Source organism: Anabas testudineus, chromosome 9, assembly GCF_900324465.2.
Source record: "Anabas testudineus chromosome 9, fAnaTes1.2, whole genome shotgun sequence".
NCBI lineage: Eukaryota > Metazoa > Chordata > Actinopteri > Anabantiformes > Anabantidae > Anabas > Anabas testudineus.
Genome location: NC_046618.1, coordinates 883,181 through 901,011, shown reverse-complemented (window position 1 = coordinate 901,011; position 17,831 = coordinate 883,181). Strand labels below are relative to the sequence as shown.

The 17,831-nt window shown below is 36.6% G+C and overlaps 1 protein-coding gene across 1 annotated transcript in view; it reads right to left on the bottom strand.

Moving 5' to 3' along the window:
* The window catches only part of adgrd2 (adhesion G protein-coupled receptor D2), a 30,114-nt gene extending 25,846 nt beyond the window's left edge, over nucleotides 1–4,268 (bottom strand). The window contains exons 1-4 of the mRNA XM_026343825.1: nucleotides 4,224–4,268; nucleotides 3,953–4,016; nucleotides 3,542–3,781; nucleotides 2,812–3,441 (exon numbers count right to left, since the gene is read on the bottom strand). Coding sequence (XP_026199610.1) covers nucleotides 2,812–3,441; nucleotides 3,542–3,781; nucleotides 3,953–4,016; nucleotides 4,224–4,268 — 979 coding nt within the window. The remainder of the gene's footprint in view (nucleotides 1–2,811; nucleotides 3,442–3,541; nucleotides 3,782–3,952; nucleotides 4,017–4,223) is intronic.
* Between the last annotated feature and the right edge of the window lie 13,563 nt (nucleotides 4,269–17,831).

The following is a 17,831-nucleotide window of genomic DNA, read 5'->3' as shown; positions in this document are numbered from 1 at the left end:
ACGTGAACATGGTAAAGATGAGATTTGATTCAAAAGAACAGCATCAATTAGGAACATCAAGGGTTTATTGATGGTTAAATTGATGATAATTAATAATAATTGATTAAAGTAACTGTAATAAAGAAAACAAGCAAATACTAAAACTGTATTCTTCTCAAAAAAACAGACAATGGAGGAAGTTAAACCTATTTATTGAGGTTGCTGTTCATTATAACATGCAGCTCTTCTCTTCACCAAACTGCCCCCACACTGCTGGAGCTTTGGGAATCCCCACTATCCATCCCTGCTTTGTTGCCTCATTTTCTTTTAACCCCCCTTCTTCCTGTCCGGCCAGTCATCCTAATCTGTTCCTACACATGTTTATCTCATACTGTTCATACTGTCTAGGTGCAACTCTATCTTTAAGGGGGAATTAATTCTGAATCACTATAACACCAGGACACAGGCAACATACAGAAATGTGAATGAGTAATGGTGCTCTGGCTGATCTAGCATCAGACATTAGGATGTAAGGCAGCCCCACAGAAGACATTATATATGAAAATCAATGCTAAATTATGGGTACGTACAGCAACAATAATAAACTAATATACTAAGAAAGCAAGCACAGAATACACTCCTTGCAATATTAACATGTAAACTTTATAGTCAAGGTCAAAATGATGCCTTATGCAAAAATTTTGTATGTAAGGTGAAAGGCTGATGTATGGGGAAGTATTATTTCACTGTCTATCCAGCAATGGACAACTAACATAAACTCAGAACTAGTTTGGTATAGGTTTGGATAAACCTAGACTTATTCAAGCTTCACATTCTGGTGAAGTTAAAAGAAATGTCTTCATATTTCACATTTGCCTTGATGCACATACGCAGCATGAACATCATTCAAGGCTGGAGTAAATAAATTTGCAGTAAACCTGCAGCTTCAATTAGACTGCTGGTTATAACAACCATGACGAGCAGCACTCCAACCTGTCCCATTTCCACATTTTTATGTACTGTATATAATACACATAATGTGTATTTTGTGTGTGTCTTCATTATATATCATAGAGTCAATTAAAATCTAGCAGCAGCTGCACAGAAATAACAGATTGATCCTTAAAATGTAAATACTATTTTAAACAAACATTCATCAACCAACTAATGACATTAGAAACAAATATCCACCATTTTAACTTTTATTAAATCATATAAGATATAAATGTCACTAGACATGGACCATAACTACCTCCATTAATACTTATGTTATACATATATGTCATGTTTTTATAGGAGAAGTCAAATTACTTGGGCTCATTAATCCTGTGCTTCATGACCTTCATTCCAACATCCTTTGCAGTTGTTGCAGTTTATGTTTTATTCATTTTTACAGTACTAATTACAGTGCACCAAAAGATGGAGCAGAATTACGACTAAGAAAGTCGCCAAACTATTTTTCAATTTCCATTAACTAATGGCATACATTGATTGACTCCCCAGTTTTTTTTAATATTTTATATTAATTATATTATAGATCTCTCTGTCTTTTCCATTTTCTCCTGCTGCACAAGCTGTACGTATCCACCAAAGACAGACCCCTCTACCATCCCTAACTACATATACATCTTTAACCACCTAGTGGTAGACTCCTCAATGTGTTGGCAACACTTATGAGAGATAAAACAAAGCAATACAGAGAATAATTTTACCAACAAAGTATTTGCAGCCCTACTGGTACTGGAATTTGTTGAACATACACAAATAATCCTTATTGAATGTAAATATTGCTCACCTTAAAAGAACAACTGTACATTTTTTAGGACTGCTGCTGAAATGTCTCACAAATGTATATATATATATATATATATATATATATATATATATATATATATATATATATATATATATATATATATATATATATATATATATATATATATATATATATATATATATATATATATATATATATATATATACATTTGTGAGACATTTATATATATATATATATATATATATATATAGAAGCAAAGAACAGACAAAAGGAAAACTAAAAGTTAGGAAATGTTTTTAGCTCAAGCAAACAATTTCCATTCAAGTGACTTAGCACCATCTTCGAATTCTCCTAAATACATCCATGGTTCAGAGAGACTATGTTCTAACACAGACCCTTGCATTAAAACAACACATGGGTGTATGGGGCCATATCCCTGTTAATGAAATAAAATCCAGGAAATCCACTTGGACATATGATTTGTATTTAAAAAGCAATTCAAAATCCTTACGCATACTAGGCCTAGACACCAAAATACAGCACATAGGTTTTAAATCCTTGCGGGCAGATTTATGCAACTCCATGCAATATTATCCTGTCAGCCACTGTTTTATATTTGGACATGATGAGAGTAAACTGCACAAATACAACATCATATCATCATAAAGTGACCCATCAGAAATAAACACCTCTATATGTTTGGCCAATGCCTTTCTGCATGACGTCATGTTGTGTTGCAGAAAATGTGGAGCGTGATCCAACTTTTTTTTAAGGTTGCATTATATTGCTATACATCTCCATCGCTCCTGCTGTGGTGAAACAAATGACAAGAGCTGCATTTTTTCACAGACATTCTGTCTCGCTTACAGTAGGCTTCTCTCCCAGCTGAGGATGAGAGAGATTCACGTCTATTGTGGGCCTAACTCCTCAACAATCAAGCTCAGAAAGACAAATTTTTTTTACTGCAGATGCATGTGTTGAAGCCTTTTGCAAAATAACTATTTAAAATGCTGTGTAGCTCTTAAAATGGGACAAATAGAGATGAGTGATCTTACCTGGGCAAAACAGAAGGGCCTGCACCTCTTTGACCACTAGGTGGCTGCTAAGGTGGTCTAGGTTCCAACTGAAAAATGCCTCCTGGGTGATGGGTGAACAAGCATTGAGGGCACTGACATGTGTTGTTTCCAGAGACATATTCCAAACATTTAGGTCTGTGATATTCCCAAAAAAAGGCTCTGTAAAATTCCCTCCAAAAGAGTCTTGGTCCTGACCTAGAATGAGTATCCCATCTCCATGGATATCCTTGGAAGTGTCTGTGCCTGAGCCCATGTCCTTCCTGTCCCCATCCACATAGATAGCCCATTGGCCACTACTGCGGTCCCACGTGACACAGATGTGATGCCATGCCCCATCATTGGAAAAGGACGCCTTGTACGGTAGATGCTTCCCTTGGATGATCAGCGCTAGGATGATGCGACCCTGCATGTCCACTTGACCCCGCAGCTGAAATTCATTAGTAAAGACAGGTGAGGCGTAGGAAAAGATGGTGGATACTTCATTCCACTCTGGGTCCCATTGAACGCGAACACACACACTGACTGATGACAGGTCAGGGAAGGACATGTTGACACGAGCAAAACCTTCACGGGATTCTTTTGGGAAGTTTAGAGCTGGGACCTGTACATCTAGATAAGATCAAAGGATCAAGTCAGTGATTAACCTGTATGTTTAATTTTTGCAGTACATTTCTTAAATTTCTTTATTAGGTCCACTGATTTCACTCACACTGCTTGGCGAGGGCAACAGACGTGGAAGCTGCTTTGCTGAGGTCCCTGACCCAGATAGGTGAGTGAATTCCATTATGCTGAAGTAGCTCCAAGACCCCTTCTTGGTCCTCTGACTGGTCTAGGCTAGCGAGGGAGCTGAACTGGCTTCTGCAGAAGCTTTGAGCTCTGGAATATGCCAGTGAGTCATTGATCAACTGGAAGGCCAAGTGAGATGTCAGATGGATAAGCCTGGATTGTCCTGGATTGTCAGACACTGAAAGCAATCACAACAAAAGCCAGACACCATAAACAGTAAAGCATCTATCAAATACATGGGTAATGATTTTTGATGTCCAAAAGTGAGTGAATGGCCAAGACAGGCCAGTACCATGAAACTGCCAGGCACTAAAAGGTGACTTGTGTGTCTCACCATGTGAATCCCCCACTTTCTCTGGGCCAGTGTTGCCATGTGTTGGCTCACTCTCACATACCACCTATACAGGAGAGAAAGTCAAATTCACTGTCTAACCCGTATCCCAAAGTTAGAGTTTATCATTTGGACAATATATACATTTTGAGAATAAAGTCATCAGTGTTATGGAATCTCAGGATAAATTGTATTTTATAATATAAAATAAAACAGACAAAATGTTTGTATGGCTACCGTTATATTGTTTAGTGCAAAATGAAAAGGTTATTACCAGAAATGAAAAGAGTATCAGTGCAGTATTAGGGACTCCAGTCATCTCTAAGCCAACGTAGTCTCCAGTTGAAAAAAAAACTCTCAGCTTACTTAGAAAATAATATTTCCACTGCATCCAGATGTCCTTCTCTTAAAAGAAACAGAATTCACATTTTCCTCAAAAGCAGCAGGAATTCTCTTTGTAAAAAATGGGTACAAATTAGACATATGTGAAACAATCAAACCCTCATCTAATACTTCAAACAAAAAGTACAGCATATCCAGCTATTTTCTGGTCTCCTGACTGAGAGAGAGCAATGGTCCCAGTGTGTCCCAAGAGTCCCACTCTGTCTCTTGCTTCCTTTCAGACCACTCCCTCCTTAGCACCCTGAAACCATCTGCTTTTGTCATGCAAATAGAGTCATTTTTTTAAAAGAACCCTACTTACGCAAGCAGTGTCAAGCATTTGGCAAAAAGAGTTCATCAAGAGCAGCAGGGTGGCGGACATTTTTACCATGAAGCCCTTATTTATGCCTTCTATAGGACTCTCTAAAGTTAATTAGAGCGCTCTTAAGAGATTTGTACCATTTGTGCAATCGGTAAAACATAAAGTTTGTCTGTTTGGATGGCTTTTATTTGTACACACATTAAACTTGTACATTACTACTACTATGTACATTAGTACATTAGACATATTGCTGTGCATTAACAAAGTATAAACATTTTTAGTCAAACAAATCACTCCCTTATTCACTCAGTTCACTTTTAATAAACAGCTATAGCAGACTTGAGGCGGCTTGATTGGTTAATGTATTATTTACTGTGTGACGCAGGAGCTGTTTCTATTGTGAAAAGATGCAAAAACTCTAATGCTAACAAATAGTGGTGCAGGTTATAAACATCATAACAATCACATTCTGAGTTTAAGTAGGATGAACAGCAGTGAGCTGTGCTGTGTTAGTAACATGGCTTTGTACTAAAGGTTGATATTTCTAATATATATATTGTATATTTTACTGCTGTGGAAGAAAATGTCCTCCTGCTTTGGCAGTCCTTCGTGGTGTATGTCATGTAGAAAACTTTGACATTTAACATTTGATCATTTAGGCTTATGATGAAGACAACGACCAGATATCTGGTCTTCGCAATGATACATATTTCCATTTCCAGGACTTTGATGAGATGTACAAAGTCAATAAACCCAGTTTGAGGTTTTGCCATCATTTGCCATCATTCATTCATCAACAACTGTGACATCTAAGTAATTTTTTTTTCCACCTGAGAACATGGAAACAAATAATCTCAAGGCACTTTACATAGTAAGGTTAATAAGGACCTTAGAAAATCTAACATGTCCCCCTTGAGCAGCATAAGGTTATAGCTGAGAGGGAAAAAAACACTTTTAAAAGTAGAAACTTCCAGCAGAACCAGGCTCAGCACTACATTATCTTCTAAAAATTACATTTCTATACAACTCAAATCAAATGTGTTTTTTAGGGAAATTTTATTGCAACCCAATTACGTTTTTTATTAACATGATAATGACCATATGTTCATAATTAATGTACATGTCAAGTCACAATTATGTTAATATATAACATATCAATTAAATGTCTACCGGCAACATATTTTAACATATCTCTACAACATCACATTTTAAAAATATTCAATCTTGAAATTCAACATACAGTTTTGTGATTCTTTGTTTTTTATGGTTGGGTTCTGGCACTCACAGGACTGGGCTATGGTCAGGGAAAAATTGTAGGCACTTCACACATGTTTTTATTGAGCAAAGACACAATCTTTCTTTAATCCTATCCTAATCCAGTGCCATACAGAATCCAAAGACAAAACAAAGTCCTAAACATTAGACAACCTCCATCCAGCCCAGTTTGCTTTCTCTTAATAAATGTAGCATTAGATTTATTTAAAAAGCAAGCAACTGCAACTTCAAGGAATACAATTGACACTATGCCATCGTCCTGCCTTCTTCAGTGGACCTTATTACCCCAACCCACATTCTGGTGTGTAATTCAGGTAATTTGAGACAAATTGGAGTGTATAAACCTCACCGGTCCATAGTACTCTTACAATTTTCAGTTTAATTAATTTACAATTAATTTACAGTCACAGTAATTAATTGTTACTTTGTAAATAAAACAATAATTTTACAGATTTTAGACCCATATAAAATTGAACTATTCTGCTCTTCTGTTTCATCATTCCAAAAATAGACATAATAATTTTTAAATTCTTGGCCTGCATGCCTATAAATACAGTGCATGGATAGATATTTTTCTTCTGGTGCCAGGACTGGTGGCACAAGAAGTCAGACAAGTCATTTAATATTTCCGTTTGCACTGACATGCTTTTGAAAAAATATGCACAATCACCAATCATCAAGGATGTGCAAGAGCAGGTGGGGAGCAAAAGACTGCCTTAAGTGGTAAGATCAATGTTAAAAAATGGCTAAAAAATGGCTTTAGCAACCAGAATAATACTTTAACAACAAAATTAAGTCCAGACATAACATGAAATAAACGTTGAAAGTATTGTGTAGTAACTCAATAGATACTTGCTTTCCCTAGTTTGTAGAAATTATATAGTGATGACGTTTACCACCATCCAAAAAGAACAGAAAGAAATGTTGACAGTTGTACTGACATCATTTAAAAGTGGGATTTTCTGCTACAATGTTGCACAAAGCCTCACTAGTTAGTTTTTATTTTAGTTTTTATTTAGTTTCTACCAAATAAATGGTGCAAGTGAAAACGATGAGTGCGTGATCTTTGATGCATATACTTAATATGGCATGTTTACAGGCATTGTTCTCCTCTACATTAAAATTTAGTGATTTGGCAGATGATTCTATCCAATGCAAATTATAAGATAGCTACAGTTGCACTCAATATTATTCAGCCCTTATTGCAAATTAGGCAAAATGTTGTGTTAGATCAGGGCATATATTAAAAAATGCTCTGATCAAATTTTTTCATTCAGCTGATGTACTAGGACTTGTATCTTACATTACCTGCATCTTACTGTATCAAGAAGCACTTCAAAATAGGGTGAACGATATGGCTTTCAATGTGTCAAATACAATTAGCTTTTCATTTATAAGAAGATGGCTTTTTGCCTTTAAAATGACACACAGAATGGAAAAAACTAATGCTGTACTAGTGAGAATATTTTTAAAATTATGTGTAAAATTTAGCAGCACCTAGTGGTGAGATTGTAGAAAGCAACTTTCACACTCCATTCCCTATTTTCAAGCATGAGTTAGGCTTTGGTATGTGTGAGGTATACTGTCATCCACATACACATACATAAAAATATATGTATATACACATATGTATCATGTGGCGGGGCGACATGGCAGCCTCTGTGACCTGTACCCTATGTAGATAAAATAACCTCATTCGAAGCTGAAGAACACACAATAACTATCTGCTTATAGCGTATAACAAGAGAACAGCATAAACCCTGACTACTAGCCAAACTTCCCTTTATATCGTTTAACATTAACTCATCTGGTTGAGATGGACCAAATTTAGAATATAACATGGGGGATGCCTTCTGAATGTGTTTGTTTTTTAAGAAAAATTGATCAAAGAGGACAGGATGGTGGAGAGAGATAAGTGGCAGGGACAGGAAGAAGAGGAAGCAGAGGAAGACCAAGAGCCACAATTATTGACCATGTGGTGAATCATGGTCTCTCTTTAGGAGAGACCAGTTTAAGGGTGCAGCCACACTTGCAGTGTACAACATAATCTATAAATGAAATTGAAGCAAATAGTTGCACTGCTGATTCATTCTTGTTACAATTTACAATACAATATAAAATAGTTTAGTACACCAATTAGCGCAATGATCTTATTTTATGAAAAAATACTGATTTAGCTGAAAAATTCAGACTTCATGATTCAGAAGATAAAATGTAGTTTATGTAATGTTCTCTGTTGTTAGTATTTTGTGTACAAAGAGTGACAGTATTTGGTTCATGAGTGAGACTTGTTGCCAGTGTTGGTGAAATTAACAGTTTGTTTTTAATGCATAATGATTGTGTGAAGAGTTTAAAAGTATCTACTATAAGGCAAAGTATCCTCTGCACAGTACTAACACCCAACTCAGCAGTCTGAATGCGAACAGTAGGGCATCAGCAACACCCCCTTCCCGTATTGGAACAGAGAGGCCAGTTACTTTATTATTGCTGTAGACTGAAAATGTTTGGGTTTGACATAAAAAAAACAAACAAAAAAAACTTTTGCCCACATAAAAAATGGGGGATTCAAACAAAAGTTGTGCATTGGATACAGACAACTGGAAATGAAAGCTGTAAAAATAAAGAATTTGGCCTCAGTGTTCCAATACTTTCGGAGGGGAGTGTAGGTGCCATTTTTATGTGTCACTGCAGTAAAACCCATTCTAGCTTAATATGTAAAACTTAACCATTACATTAAATTCACCACCTGGTCTTAACACAGGGCAAAATCTGGTTGTAGACCTGGGTGCATGTGATGTGTTTATACAAATACATATGTATGTACAGTGCATTGTCCTATGTTAGGTTAAATTAAAATTTACCAATGCTTATAAATATGACCCCATTTTGCTTTTTGTGTTTGTTTGTTTTAAATCATCATCATAGATGAAAAACCAGGAGTGGGTGAGAAGTGTGTGTCAACAGATTTTGCTAAATTCATCAATTGCTCGTATTTTACAGTATTACTGAGAAGCTATGTGCCATGCATTGCATACTATTTTGCAGATGTTACTGTTAGATTCTTTGATTTTATACACCAATGTAGACAAGAGGTATCCACATAAAGGGATTTTCAACAAACACAAGACTGCTCCTTTACAGTAAAACTAATGAAATTTTTAATAAGCAAAATGTAAACTTTTTTACATACAAAACAAATGATGAACTAAAGAGACTGAAAGATTGTGCATTATACAGATTAAAGACTTTGCACATAAACAGGTGTTTTTATGTATTGTAGCTGACCTCAGAAAAGGTTTAACCGGCCTGTATCAAATGACACTGTGACAGCACACAATTAGTTACTCATAAAAATAAACCTCCAGAGAGGATGAGTTTCATCTCCTAGTTTACCTTTCCAAGACAGAAATGTACTAGTTTAATTTAATCTCACAACATTAGGCTGCAGCAGGCAGCTGCTTTCAGAGACAAAGCTCTAAACGTCATTGTAAAGGGCTATCAAGTCCTAACAAAGATGTACCTAGCTTACAACATGTAATGCTTATGGTATGTCTGAATCAAATTACTTTATCAATCAGAGTGAAACTCTGGGTCTAAACTGGGTAAGAAAACTAGAAGACAAGAAATCAAAAAGTGTTGGGAGGAATCTTTATCTTCCTTTATCCCAGACACCAGCTGTGGTGTTGCAAATTCCTTATAAACTCGACAGCTGATGAAAACAGGGAGCTGCTGGAGTGGTTCAACTACTATCCAATGAATTGGGTCATAAAAACAGTGGCAGTCAACAGAAGTGCAGAGCAAAAGATGCCCTGTGAATCCCAGAGCAACACACTTACCACAGCATGGTGAAACAGCTCTGACCTACTTAACTGTGTACATAAGATGTGGGCGATGTCTCAAAATATGTAAGTATGTCTAAATTTACCCAGTGTTTCCTGGGACTGACCACAGCCACATGTATATTTACATTCTTAGGTGCATAAATGCTCTTTTATTGTTTATACAGTTATAATAGCTGCATATCTGGAGGATTGAATGAAAGTAAGCCAGTCCTATGAGTGTGTTTATGCATACACGGTGTTTCTTTATACTGTTTGCCCTGAGCGTTGTGTGCAAACAGCTCTTTTACTGGCTGCAAGTCAACACTTCGTTCAGCGCACGGCCGTTCAGGAACCGACTGAGCATTCAGAAGAGGGCATTCAGGTTTGTTAGGGATGGTTCAACTGAGTCAGTAAAGCCGCATAAATCTAACATCTAACCCATGTGTTTTGACCACATGGAAGCAGTGAAGTCCTTAACAACGCTCCTCTGAGATAAATAGTGCTCTGGTTTTTGAGCAATCTGTTCTGCTTTCTGCCTGAAGTCAACAAACACCTTTGGCCAAAGCTCTCTTAATCAACAGACTTGGCCACAGTGAGCAGAGGCTCACAAAAGAGGCCAGGCTAATTGACCTCCTCCCTTTTGCTCACTTCCCTCCGCTGTAACTTCACTACCACTGCCACCCTGTGTATTTCCATGACAACCTGGAAATTGTAAGAGCGGTATGGAAACGTCAAACACTTGGTGGGCTCGCATCGCTGCACACAAAAGGCCAGTGACCTACATGCAGTGTGAGGATGAAGGTTTTTCCCAGAAGTGCGGGCCCAGTATAGGACAGAAATTCCCCACTTGGCTATTTTTCTTTCTTTTTTTTTTTGTATCCCACCAAGGTTCTCACTTGCACTGATGATGTTGACTCCTCTAGCATGTAAACCAGTTTCATGAGATATTCAGTATGTACTGTAAGTAGTGGTTTTAATATCAATTTGGTTAATTTTCAAAGGTTTTTTTCAACTTGTACTATCACATACAGTAAGATTTCAAACAGCATAGCGCTCATTCAGACTATTTAACTTATCAGCAGATGTATGTCTGTAAATCTGTGGACAGAAAATAGCAGGATGATCTCTTGTACGCAAACATTCCTGGCTGGTCAGCAATTGGGGGCCACGTTTGTCTGTCCTAATCTGGCAGCACCAGATAGTCTTTATGGCCGGCCCTCAGCCATCAATCAGAACAGCTACTGAGGACCTAGCTGACAACAGCAGGGGTCATACCGTTGCCACAGAGACTGCCTTTAAAAGTAGTCTTATAAACAATAATGGGTGTTGGCATGGCACAAAGAGAAAGACAGAGGGAAAGAAAGGGATAGGCCAGTCCAGTGTTGGCTGTGTCCCTCTTGGACTGAACTGGGCATCAAGAGTCCAGCAGAGTCAGACTCTCACTCTGCAGAAAGACTTCAGCCAATACAGCACAACATGGTTCACTTGTACAGTCCAGCTAAAACTGACAATGAGCAAACCGTTTGCTTACTGCAAAGGCTGGAGGTAGCTTCTGTAAAACCTCTGCTTCTAGCTTATGTGTTCAAGTATCACAAGGGTTTAGTTAATAGGTGAAATTCACTTCTGTTCTGAAATGACTTGTGGAGTGTTCAGCTAAGTTAGCAGTAGCTTGCCAGTCTAAATAAGTGACCATGGGATCACTGAAATCATTCTGGCTTGCCATTCCACCTGTTTATCTAGGCCTAGAGGTCCCTCCATAATGTGCTTTTGGCTCCTCGTTTTGTGTTATAATGTATTATGCATTATCTGAAGTACCTTACCCGAAACAAAATGTGGACAACATCTCAAGTTGAGACATGCTTTGGATTAAAAATGTTGGATATTATCTGACATTCCAGACCAGTGAATATCTTTAATATTTCTTATTTAACTTCCCTGCCTTGATGGTCATCATACAGGTACCCTTCCATTAAAGAAAGACAGTTTTTATTTATTATTACTTTTCAGTTTCAGGTTATTTCAGTGATCATTGTGGGTTTTTCTTTAACAGAAGGCTACCAACAACTTTGTCCACATGGTCTGAAAAATACAACATGATAAAATACCAGTGTTCTTGCAGTATACTTACTTTGCTACTTGTTCCTGAGAACTGTTGTCAGCAGAGATTACCCTGGATAGCAGTAGAGTGATGCCACAGTAACTTCTGTAGTCTTTTAGCAAAGTAGTGCACTAAAGTGCTAGACAAGGAAAATGAGGCAGAGCTTTGTTGGTTTTCTTAAACCTCTAAAAGATAGGGTTCAATCAAGGTTGTTCATTTTCATTAGTTATTTTGACAAGTATATTTTTTTAAGCTCAAAAAGACAATAATGGAACATGATAAAATCATTCTCATAGATACAAATTTGTATGCGTATAAAGGGATTTTCAACAAACACAAGACTGCTCCTTTACAGTAAAACTAATGAACTTTTAATAAGCAAAAAGTAAATTTTTTACATACAAAGCAAATCATGAACTAAAGAGACATGACATGAAAGATTGTGCATTATTACAGATTAAAGGCTTCGCACACATAAACAGGTGTGTTTCAGCTCATCCTCATACTCATAGATACATATTTATATGCATATTGTCTTAGTTTCTTCCCAGTTAGAGCTTCTAAGTGTACTCCAATGAGTACAGAGAGACTTCAAGAGAAGTATTAGTCATCTCCTGTAACTGAAAACCATACACTTAGTCTTCATTAGCAGTGTGGCTGAAAAATGATAACTTCACACAGTTTATAGGTAAAATATGGAATAGGATAAGCTTGTAGATACCTGACCTAAAAATGACTGAAATCAACTTATCTGCCACATTTCTCATGACCTTTCTGTTTATAGATATGCAATTATATGTCTGCACATATGAGTTAGTATAGGTCTCTTTTATGGTGAATCCTCAAAGGAAATGCAAGCAAAACAGGGCAGCTGTGAAGGGAATATAAGAGGATGTAAACTGTGAACCTATTGGCCCAGTGAGACTACAGTGAATAATAGATTCTTTTGCTTTTAACACTGGTACCCAGCTTTAGCTGTGTGACTTTTAATGTGACATATAACACGCACATCTGTTATACATCGCCCTCAAACATTTCTGGTGAATGAACCATCATGTGCTTTTGCTAGTTTTTACACATTTTAGAAATGATTTGGACTCAAAATGGTTGACACACTTTGAGTACAACATGAAAAAAAACTATGCTAAAGGATTATGGTCACATATTTAGTTTTCTGGATGAAAGTGCAGGTGATGAGAAGCTGGAGGGGAGACGTTACTATTTGCAACTGTGCAGCAGGAAGTACTGTAATAACTGGTTGAGCTAAGTCACCAAATAACTGGTCACCTTCTGTTGCTGCCTTCATTCAACTACTTGCACGTCCACCTTAGTGTTTGTTCACTTGAAAACGTTGATTAAACAAAGACCAACGTAACAGTAATCATTAATATGCTAAACACATTGATGACAACTGTAGTTTAGTTCAAATCATGTCATAAACTGTGTTTCTCTTCCAATACAATAATTGTAGTTTCTGGCATCACAATAAATTTCACACCCTTTCTCCCCTAACACCTGACGCTGCCTTAGCTCTTTCACAAAGGCGGTGGGGCGTACTTGCCTTGCCTCTCACACTACTTCTCAAGGTGGCTTAAAGGGGCACAGCGAAGCAGCGCACTGGTGTAGTAAAGTCACCTTAAAGAGGCAGTGTAAAAAGGGCTAATGTGTGTCTACAGTGGAACCTGGATTTTAAACATTTCCTTATGTAGATGAATTTGTGTGGAAGATGCCCAAGGATCTGAAAATAATGGGAATGACTGCCAATCCACCAAGTGGAGAAAAGCATAGAAGTTTGATAACATCTTTCCCTGAACAAACCCTTCAGCCATATGGAGGTGACTGAAAGGTTTAGCATCCTAACAGTGACGTCCATAACTACCACCAAATTATACACCTACTGTCTTATTATCTAAATTGCAACTGTGCTCAGATTCTGTTGTGGCTGGAAGAGGTTTTCCAGACAATCATCATCAAGTCATATTTATTTACTATTGTTATTATTAGTCCAAGTAGTCAGGTATCGACTTCTATTTTTCCACAAAACATTAAATACAATGATCTTGTTTGATTTCATCTGTATTTGTCCAATTCATTTTCAATATAAATGTTAGTAATTGTTTATTAAAAGAGCTATATCTCCTACTCTGTACATTCTATATTGATCCAAATCTGCTCAAATTAAAGAATAAAAGAAAAAAAATCTAATTGAATGTAATGAAGAACAGAGCCTGAGGAACTGTGTTTGTGGTAAGCCTTTATTTTAACACACTGACACCATGTGGCAAAAGGTTGAACAGCTTTGCCAAATCTGTACCAGACTACATTTTTTCAACTGTTCTGGTTCATCTTGCTCTCAGCCACAAAACATCAAATTTTTGTATAATTTGGATCCGTTGCCCTTGTCTAAATAAACTCAATTCACACTTCCCCTAAAATCATATGTATTTAGCACTAATAGGACTATTGATTCTGTATTCACCATCTGAACAAGACACCTGATGGTCTGAAGCACATTAATACAGCAAGATATGTCACAAATTAACTCTTAAAATGGTAGTGTGTGAACTGAAAACCAATGTTACCTATACTGTCACAACAGAAAGGAAATGCTCTGTCACCTCCTTGTCACCTCAGGTAAAAAGCTATGGGTCTAAAATAGGTCCGAATCTGGACAGAGGCCAAGTTGGGAACCCACTTTAATTACCTTAATTACAGTGTAACATATTATACATTTTAATGTGACTCAGTAGCAATGACACTTTGTGTGCTTTACTAAGTGTGACCTTGGTGATCCTGGATAAACAATGTCACAAAGCTGGATTTTAGGTTCAGAAAACTTGAGAAGACCGGCTGTGATGTATTCACATGAGGAAAGTGAAATTCATAATTACCACATGTTATCACATGCAGCATTTATACATTAAAATGAGAAATTAAAAGACTTTGAGTGACACAGGTTTGTAATTAGAATAGGATGAGTGAGGTTTATAAATGGCTGTTTTGTGTCAGAGCTGAAAATAAAGAATCTAGCTATGAAAAAGAAGAATTTTTTTGCCAATTTTTGGCTTTTTTATGTATTTTATCAGCTTAAAATAGTTTTACCAGTATTCAATTTATTTACTAATTGCCAGTCAATTAGTAAATAAATTGAATACTGGTAAAACCTTTTTTGGGAGATTTTGTCTGGATTTTGACACTAAATCCACATTTAATCCCTTTCTACTGTATATTTTAACACAATAGACATCTAAATAATACAAGGTAGACTCAAAAAAATTGGTTTCAGTTTTTTTCAATTGCTAGAGTGAGCATTAGTCAAAACTGAAGTCACATTGTCATTGTCATATTGACACAGTCAGCAAAACAGACGTCTGTGTGGAACAATTTGTGAATCACCTTTCATTGATTTCACGCAAAATGCATTCAGTGACCACAGTTACTCAAATTTATGACCTCCTTTCTCCGTCAGAGACCATCCCCTGCCAAACACTATACTTTTGCAGCACATTTTTAAATGCTAACATACTTTGTTCAAAACAGTAAAAAATTTAAGCAAAATAGAATTTAATTCAATTCAGTTTATTTATATACTGTGCCAAATCACAATAAAACTCATAGGCACTTTGCAGTGTAAGGTTTAAAATCTTACAAAACATAACTGTAGGCTCTATAGAAATATCTAGAAAACCCAACACACCCAGCAGCACTAGGGAACAGTGGAGAGAGAAAACTCCCTTTAACAGAAGAAACCTCCAGCAGAACAAGGCTTGGGTGGGTAGCCATCTGCTTCAACCAGTTGAGGTGAGTGGAAAGTGAGTGGAAAGAGGAGAGAGAAAAGAAGAACAACAACAAATAGCTAAAACACTTGGCAGGTTAGTAGGGCCAGTAATTGCTTACTGGAAACCTAGAGCTCAAAGAAGACAGGATGGTGGAGAGAAATAAGCAGCAGGGAGAGGAAGAAGAGGAAGACCAAGAGCTGTGATCTCTAAAGAGATAAGGGCCACAATTATTGACCATGTGGTGAATTATGGTCTCTTTTTAAAAAGGTGCCAGTTTAAGGGTGCAGCCACACTTGCAGTGTACAACAGAATCTATAAATGGACTTGGCAAATTGCTGCACTGCTAATTCATTCTTGTTACAGTATACAATACAATTTAAAATAGTACACCAATAAAGTGCAACGATCTTATTCTATGATAAAATACTGATTTATCTGAAAATAGAAACAGAAACTTCATGACTCAGAAGATAAAATGTAGTTTATATAATGCTTTCTGTTGTTAGTATTTTGTAGATCAGTGTACCAAGAGCGACAGTATTTGGTTCCTGAGTGAGACTGTTGCCAGTGTTGTAGAGGAATGAGCTTATTTTGAAACATGTATGATGTGTTGGTAAAATGCAAGTTTGTAATACAGACTGTATGTTTTTGAGTTTTGAAATTGTAGTTTTAGTATTAACCAATGCTCAATTGTAAAAAAACTGCAATTAAACAAGATCAGCTCCACAGGTTGCATTTTGTTGCTTTCCCTGTGTTCAGTGTGTTTTTACTACATACAACAAATCACCACAGCCAGGCAAAGGTACTGTAAGTATTTATTTAGAGGTTTTCTACCTCACCACTCAAAGCAATTTGTCCTCTCATTCACCCATTCACACAAGCACGAACAGCAGGTATGGCCTGCTGACCCATTAAGAAGCTACAATTTAAGGCACTTACAAGAGATTTGTGGGATTTTATTCTACTAACCTATATTTGTAGTTTTCTATTCTTATCTTAGCCATACTCCAGATAGTAGTGCTGGTGATAACATGCCTCCCATGTGTCAAGAGAGTCTGTCATCAGTGTATGTGTAAGGCTCACCTAAGGCTTCAAGTTGTGCAACACAATTGGCTTTTTTGATGTCACAAAATTCTGCACAAATGTTTGTTAAAAAATCTGTCTGAGTGTCTTTAGTACTTAAAGTGAAGTAACTAAAAATTACATCACTTTACTATGTCAAGAACAAGTGAGTGATCGTTTTTTTGTTGTAATTGTTTGTGTTTTGGAAGCTTATAAAAGTTGTGTTTGTTTATCTTTGTGACTTTGGTGAAGATTAGATCACATTTCAAGACCAATTTATACAGAAAACTAGGAAATTGTTCAATTACATTTTCTTGCAACTATAGCAGTGTTTATAGCTGAGTTTAGGGGGATAAAATATCCTTTCATTTCACGGATTTATCTCCTAGTTTGTTTCCTATTAACTCATTATTATCTACTGTATAGTTTTTGACTCTAAGTTATTCAGGAACTACTTATTCAGGAATAATTAAATGATTATCAGGTTATCATTCTGTTTTATCTTGGTTGCTTTATTACTTTATAATGACAATAGTTACTCTTTAACACCAATTACAAAAAGTCAGAGTGTAAAGCATCGTCATCTATGGAGGTTTTTCAGTATCATAATTCAAATGAAAATTAATTTGTCAGCTGGTAAGTCAATATGTGATTTTGTCATACAATTTGGCAATTAATTATGCTATGTGGTTTGGCATTTTGCAGTTGGCAATTCAATAAAAAAGGGCCAATTTAATCCTCAGTTTCTTTTATTAGATGTTTTAAATAAAAGTTAAATCAGTAGCATTTCATATTGGATTGATTTTTGGTCTCCTTATTAAATGTGACAGCATAATAGCACCGCCAGCCTAATGCTTTTCATTCAGTGGATTGGCAGTTATTCCCACTATCCTAAAAACTCTTCCAGTGTCAAAACTCAAGTAAAAATGCAATCTGTCAGATCTTTCATTCACACCAGCATCTGCCCCCACTCTATCCTCTGATCGGCTAACTCTAACCTTAAGCTAAACAAACCTAACCAATGAGGGTAACAAACACCAGCCAGTCAGAAGAACATTTTTGCACATTTAGCAGACAGCGAAAATGGTGAAATTCCGAACCTGTGTATTTACATGCACTCGAGTAACTGGGTTACAGTCTTTCT